The sequence below is a fragment of the Engraulis encrasicolus genome, chromosome 22, assembly GCF_034702125.1.
Source record: "Engraulis encrasicolus isolate BLACKSEA-1 chromosome 22, IST_EnEncr_1.0, whole genome shotgun sequence".
NCBI classification, from domain to species: Eukaryota; Metazoa; Chordata; class Actinopteri; order Clupeiformes; family Engraulidae; genus Engraulis; species Engraulis encrasicolus.
This window is the reverse complement of record NC_085878.1, coordinates 5201518-5209017: the sequence shown is the minus strand read 5'-3', so window position 1 is coordinate 5209017 and position 7500 is coordinate 5201518. Positions and strand designations below refer to the sequence as shown.

Here is a 7500-nt window from a genome sequence, read left to right as displayed (position 1 = left end):
CAGCTCAGTCAAAGAGCATCGCAGGGAAGAAAAACAACCTGCGTTTTATTGGATTAATTAGAATCGTTTCTGAAGACCACCTGCGTTAGACTAAACAAGAGTAAAAGGAGAGATCAGCCTGGGACAGCCGATACGCTCCAAACGATTTCAAACGGGCGTCCCCGGCCCTGGCCCGGCCCGGCCGAGTCTGCTTATGATTTAGCTATCTCTAATCGTTGGCCATGGGCTTTTTTCCATAAATGTATTGCATGCATGAATATTTCCAGCCATTAAATATGTAACATATGGCAAACATTCCCACCCTTCATAGCGCCGTCCCCTACATCAGACTCATTAATGGTTTTGGTTGGCAGTATGATTGAATTTTGCCCAGTTAGTAAATAATGATTGATTTATTAATGACAATGACCTCGCTCATGGTAAATTAATGAGGTATTGCATAGTAATTAGTCAATGAATTCTGGTCGATAAATACCTAAAATAACAAAGGTACGTGTAACTAATGGGCCCTCAGTCCATTACTTTCTACCCCACCCCCCCCCCCCCCCCCCCCTCGCCCCTCCCCGCCCCCCCCCCCCCCCCCCCCCCCCCCCCCCCCCCCCCCCCCCCCCCCCCCCCTTTGTATCGATGTAGACAGATGTGTTTTCAGGAAAGCCTTCTCGTACTTGCCAACTGATTGCATGGGCCCTGTTCGAAATGGAGGCGATGTTTTCTGTGATTAAAATCCCAAACCCATTTTCATCCCAAAATGAACCCAGTTAAAATGTAGCAAAAACTGTATCTCGCAAGTGCAGCAGTGAAAAAAAAGAAAAAGAAAGAAGCGGCGACGGCAGCCACGGCAGCAACAACAACATCAACAACAGTAACAACAAAAAAGCCCCAAGTACCCAAAACAGTTTTCCCATTTCCAAAATACTACGCCCCAGCCTCCGCTCGACCACCCAAACAAAAGCAACTTGTCTGGAACGTGTTGGCCATGCTTTATGCGAGTCAGGCCAGACTCTTTTTGTTGTTGTTGTTGTTTCTTTTAGGTTTTTTTCCTTCCTTCTTCTTCTTCTTTCCGCTCACCGGGTCAGTTCAAGGCTGCCTGGTGCTTGGCATTGTGTTTTATGGAAGCATGGTTGCTCTCAGTCTTTTGATTTGTAGCCCTATACATCAGGGCCAGCCGCACTTGAGGAGAGGGCAGACACACATACACACACGCACACGCACGCACGCACGCACGCATGCACACGCACACACACACGCACACGCACACGTATGCTGCACTCAAATGGGCAGACTCACCTGAATTTAGGGAAGGACTCCTTTTTCACTGCCCTTGTGTGTGCAGCACATAAGAATGAGCTCTCATTTGATGCCCTCATTAGTCGTACGTGACATTTTTTTTTTCTCAAAGCATTTTTAATGCTTAGTTTGACTTATATGGCCAGGGAATGTCACTCTCACACATCTGTGGAACATGTGAAATAAGTGGCAGATAAACAGCAGAACGGAAATACACACTTCACTTGTGATGCTGATACCTTCTAATTGAGCTGAGGGTTGCAAAGCAATTTGCAAAAAAAAAAAAAGAAGTAAAAAAGAAGAGTGAAAAAAAAGTCCAGGAAATCAGGTTGCTTGCTGCGTTGCTTGAAAGAGTGAATATTAACCACAAACTGTAAAGTAGAGTACCACTTGTCTGTGAGAATGCGCTAGAGGAAGTCTCGGTGGCTTTTAAAGTTGCTCGATCACAGCTGAAGCATTAATTGGAGCACGTTGCCTGTTACACAATGTTTGACAGGTAGCATTCGGTCCCCAGTGAAACACCTACTACTGTAGCAATCGTGGCCGTGGTCACCCTACGCCGAGAGAGGCGAGCCTTATAGCCGTACCTCGGTCAGTTAGCAAGGCGCCAACGGGTCCTCATTCAGGAACCGGCTTTTTTAGCGCTAGTCGCTAGGCTATAGCAGGTGCAGCTGAGGTGCCATGGGACTAGATAAGATGTCAGTGTGGTGAGCTGCCTCAGCTCAGCTACCTCGCAAGGTAAGTGGTTTTTAAACATGTGAGGCTTCTTCACATTGATGTTTTCCGAGAGCTCAGCCGTGGTGTAGCTCACTGTAGCTCAGCTGAAAACAAACTTTGTAAACTGTGTTACATTTTCACTGAGAACACAGCAGTGTCATTCACAGCTACTGTATGACTTCAAAACAGGTATAAACTCCGGGAGGAATTAAGTCCTAAATGGAAAATAAAACTTAAAAGCAAAAAGGGCAAACAAAAATCACCGTATCTCTGTAATCTGTCGACGTGTAATGCAGGAACATGACGGCAGAAAGCCGATGAACGGGATGACAATATTATACATCAAACAAAACCCAATCCCCATTTTCACACTTTTTTACCACGTAGTCTTGGCGGAAACCATTTTAATATAATATATTCTGTCCTTACGAATGTGGCTAATTCATTATAATTAGTCGAAATTCAAACATGTCTGAAGTTGGCTGGTGAGAATGCACATTGATTTCTTTCATTTTCATTTTGGGGCCGTTATCTGATGCTAAACCAACCATGACAGCAGGGCTGCATTTTAAAGTGCAGAAAAGTATTTAGATTATACTTTTTTGTTTCTTTATAGATAAGAGTTGGCACGGGGTTCTCCTGATTAAACCAAGTAAAATATGTTTTTTAAAAGATAATTATTGCCTCTATAGCGATGTCGCGTGGAGAATATTACCACTGTCATTGTGCATTTTACTTAGACCATGCATAGGGTATTGAATTATTGCGGGATTTGTGTGTGTGTGTGTGTGTGTGTGTGTGTGTGTGTGTGTGTGTGTGTGTGTGTGTGTGTGTGTGTGTGTGTGTGTGTGTGTGTGTGTGTGTGTGTGTGTGTGTGTGTGTCTCCGCGTCTGCTTCACAGTTTGTCTGCGTCTGTGTGTGTGTGTGTGTGTGTGTGTGTGTGTGTGTGTGTGTGTGTGTGTGTGTGTGTGTGTGTGTGTGTGTGTGTGTGTGTGTGTATCATCTTTAACCATATGAAATGTCCTTTTTAATCAGAAAAAAATGAAATGACTTGGGAGCAAGGGAAGCATATTAATGCACCTCATTTGCATACCCTCGTCAGCGAGGCTACGTTCAAAAACAAACTGGATTCGTCAGTTCATTTCATATTGTTCCTTTGTCTATCTCCCTTTGTTATATGGTAAAGATAAAGCAGGAAATCAAATTGCAGAAAAAGGGCAGGCTGCTATCTCGCTCCAAATGAGCAACAGCTCATCAGTCCTTTGCTTAAATCACAGATTTCTTTTGTGAGAAACAGTGTGCACTGCAGTGTGTGCAAAGGCACTTGCAAAAAGCCATCACCAGATTCACGCAGGGATCGCAATGCATTCTGGGTGTCACAAAAAAACCTCCCTAAATTTCTCGCTTTTTGTTCCTCCCTTCCCTTGCTAAGAGAAATACACAAATAAATAAACAAGGCTGGTTTCTCAAGTGATACCCATTCCTGACATGTCTGAAAGTCACAGCGAATTGCTTTCAGATGCACATTGTAACTCTTCCAGTCTTCACATCGCGTGAAATATAGGCCTACCCTAAAAAACAAAATCACATGGGTTACTGTGGTGTCGTTACTTGTCCCTTCCCTGAAAGCCAGTTAAGACTTCATTGAAAATATGGATGCAATTTCTTACATGTGTAAAATCTGACATTTTTTACATTTATCTGACCAAAAAATAGTAGGCCTAGAGTTATAATACAGATAATGCACCATTACAAAATGGTTAAAATCCCCAGTTTTCTCTTTTTTCCCTGCTCATTGTAATTTTTGAGCGTGGAGGAAGTTTAAGGACACAAAAAAGTGACAGTATTCAATAGCTTCCCACTGTGTGAGCAGCAAGCGCTGCAAGTGGCCACAGTGTTTTTATTCATGTCGGAGAGATAAGAGTTCGCATGCAGCACAGCGTAGGAAGAGCAAATAGCTAAAGAACAGCCAGGCCTTATTAAAGCCCTTAAAGAGAGCGTGTCAGCAAATATGTGCTCCACTCCCACTGCCTACCACTCTCTCTCTCTCTCTCTCTCTCTCTCTCTCTCTCTCTCTCTCTCTCTCTCTCTCTCTCTCTCTCTCTCTCTCTCTCTATCATTTTCTCCATTTTCTCTCCTTTTTTCCATCTCTCTCTCTCCTTCTGTTTCTCTTCCCCCCCCACCCCCTTCTGTGTCTCACGCTCATTCTCTGCAAGCCCCCGCCCTCCTCCTGCTCTCTCGCTATGTTGAATCATCTGTATAGTGGTTTGTTGCAAATACAATATGCTCATGTGTGTGTTTGGTCTGAATTTGAATTTGCCATTTACAGTTTGCGTTGCAGAGTTGCTGTAGGTTGGCTTTATTTGGTTAGTGCAAAGGCATGTAATTTATTTACCCATTTATTTATGGTCTTCCGACAATGCTGCTATGTACGTATAGGAAGTAATATGTAAATGAAGAGAAACGGTGTTGTTTTCCCAGGCAGAAACGGAATGACCATGTGGGGTCCTGGTATCGCTTCTCTTCAAACAGACTTACCTTATGCCAGTGCTTAGTGAGCTTGTGTCTGGAAAGGATTTTTTTCTGATTATGATCATGTGTTATAGCGCACGTTGCCACTGTTACTAGGCAGCATACTAATCAGCTTAATGAGATATTGTACGATATTTTGTTGACCAAAGCAAAACTCACTTTATTGTTTCTGAAGCTTGACCCTGTTGGTCGCGAGGGGACACGGCACACAATTATCCTTCCTTAAGGCAGCAGCGTGCGGCATCTTAAATAACAAGCCCTCTGCCAGATGACAACAGGCTCGTGCTTGTGTATTCATTTCAGCTTGGTGTGGTGCACTGGGCCATTCTGTAGTCATTTTAAATGACTGGAAAGCCTCTGATACATTGGGAACCCTTTCAATAACACCAACTGTTGTTTTCTCTGAGTAGGAAGCCATATGAGAGAGAGAGAGAGGGGATAGGAAAGAAAAAAAAAAAACACGAGGCGCTTGCAAAGTGATTCGCATCAAATGTAATGCAGCTCTTAATGGAAAATTACGCCAAGACAAGTGTCGCGGTGGAGAGATAAGAGCTTGTGTTTACTGGAGTAACCCCTTGGTTTTAAGTGCTATTGTTAATATCATAATTGTAGTATTGCGCCGGCTTCATGACAATGGCATTGCTCCGTTTCATTAAGGCGTGTAATTGGAGGAATTCTGATAGGATGGGCCCAAGTAGCTTAATTATGTTGCGCCTGCCATGTTTACTGGGTAATTATTGCATCCAAAATTATGTTACAGTTCGAGAGAAAGTTCTGAGAGTTACAACTCGCCCCCAAGTGTGAGAGTACATGTAGTACTTCATAAATCAAACAAAGATAAACTACCTTTTTTTCCCCTTCACACACACATTGCGGCTGCTCTGTCATTCTCTCTCTCCTCTCTCTCTCTCACTCTCTCTCTCTCTCTCTCTCTCTCTCTCTCTCTCTCTCTCTCTCTCTCTCTCTCTCTCTCTCTCTCTCTCTCTCTCTCTGTTTGTTCTCATCACATATGGATAGCTATTTAATAAATTAAATGATTTATTATTTTTCCTTCCTTCAAAGCAAATGAATCAAAGTACTGCCTGGTTATGCAAAGGCATTTCTTCACGGTAAATTTAGTAAAAATAGAAAAACACATATATGTGTCCTGATTTAATTTTTTTTCCCCCTCCACAGCCTTTATGGTAATAGCCTTGAGTTATCAGCATGGTTCAGTTTCATGATTTGTCATTTCTGCCACAGCTTAGGTTAAAAATGTATTTCAAGCTTGTGCCTTGATATGACAATTGCTATGCTTTTTGTAATTGTCAGGGCACCCTATAGGACGCTTTTGCACAGTTCAAACGGGTGCGTTGAATGTAGCCAATGGTTGAAAGGACTAAGAAGATATCCTGCACGTTGTCCATTACAATTTTATTGTTCTCAATGTAGAAGGTTTGAATGACCAAAACGTTGTGAGCAATACAAATTGTAAGTGTTATGCACTACATTGCATGTGTAATGGATTACATCATTGACATAATTTTCTTCTCTATGTGTGTTGTGTTTTTTCTCGACAAGATGGAGGACTCTAGTTTGTGCCTTGGCGTGTCCTCAGCGATCTCGGACGCTGAGAGCCACCTCAGCAGTGCAGTGCTCAATGGCCGCTACCCCATCAGCCAGAAACTCCACCAGCTAACCGCTCAGCTGGGCCATGCATTCCCCGACCTCCCCAGTCGCCAGCAGATCCCCGAAGAGAAAGCCGCCACCCCGTTGGACGAGAAGACCCACGCCGCCCTCGCCAGCCAGCCAATCAGCAGTCAGATGGCCTTGCTGGCCAATCAACTGAACCGAGACATGGAGACGGGTGCCCTGGGAGCCCTGAATGGGCGCGTCGACCTGCAGCAGTTCCTGAACGGTCAGAACCTGGGCATCATGTCGAAGATGAACGACATTGAAGACGACGCGCGCAAGAATCGCAAGTACCCGTGCCCGCTTTGCGGGAAGCGCTTCCGTTTCAACAGCATCCTGTCCCTGCATATGAGGACCCACACTGGAGAGAAGCCCTTCAAGTGTCCCTACTGCGACCACCGGGCCGCCCAGAAGGGCAACCTGAAGATTCACCTGCGCACCCACAAGCTGGGGAACCTGGGCAAGGGCCGCGGTCGCGTCCGCGAGGAGAACCGCTTGCTCCACGAGCTGGAGGAACGCGCCATCCTGAGGGACAAGCAGATGAGAAGCAGCCTCCTGCAGTCTCCACAGCAGACCATTCCTCACCAGCCACACCTCGGCCCGCAGCAGCAGAGCCACAACCAGCAGCAGCCGGGCTCCGCCTGTGGTCTGCTCAGCCCCACCACCACCAGTCTGGGCGGCACGCCCGACAGCTCCTCCTCCCAGCTGTCCTCCTCCCCGAAGCCGGCCGGCGCCAACAGCCAACAGGACGACCAGGGACCCGGGCCCACCGGCTTCCGCTGCACCTTCTGCAAGGGCAAGTTCAAGAAGCGCGAGGAGCTGGACCGTCACATACGCATCCTGCACAAGCCCTACAAGTGCACCCTGTGCGAGTTTGCCGCCTCGCAGGAGGAGGACCTCATCTCGCACGTGGAGAAGGCCCACATCACCGCCGAGTCCGCCGCGGGCCAGGGCGACGGGGAGGGCCCCGCGAAGCCCGCCAACGAGTTCCGCTGCGAGGTGTGCAGCCAGGTCTTCAGCCAGGCCTGGTTCCTGAAGGGCCACATGCGCAAGCACAAGGACTCGTTCGAGCACTGCTGCCAGATCTGCGGACGCCGCTTCAAGGAGCCCTGGTTCCTCAAGAACCACATGAAGGTGCACCTCAACAAGCTGGCCATCAAGAGCAAGCCGCCCGCCTCCGACCACCAAGACATGACCTCAGTCAGCAACACCATGAGCAGCCTGGCTCAGGAGGCCCACGCCAATCTGTACTCCCGCTACATCTCCTGCCTGCAGGGTGGCTTCCTGTCGCCG

General features: G+C 46.7%; 1 protein-coding gene across 1 annotated transcript in view; it reads left to right on the top strand.

Annotated features, from left to right (window-relative positions):
* The first annotated feature begins 6086 nt into the window (after window positions 1–6086).
* Window positions 6087–7500, top strand: part of znf536 (zinc finger protein 536) — a 131222-nt gene continuing 129808 nt past the window's right edge. The window contains exon 1 of the mRNA XM_063188650.1: window positions 6087–7500. This exon is cut by the window's right edge and continues 907 nt beyond it. Coding sequence (XP_063044720.1) covers window positions 6097–7500 — 1404 coding nt within the window. The 5' untranslated portion in view covers window positions 6087–6096.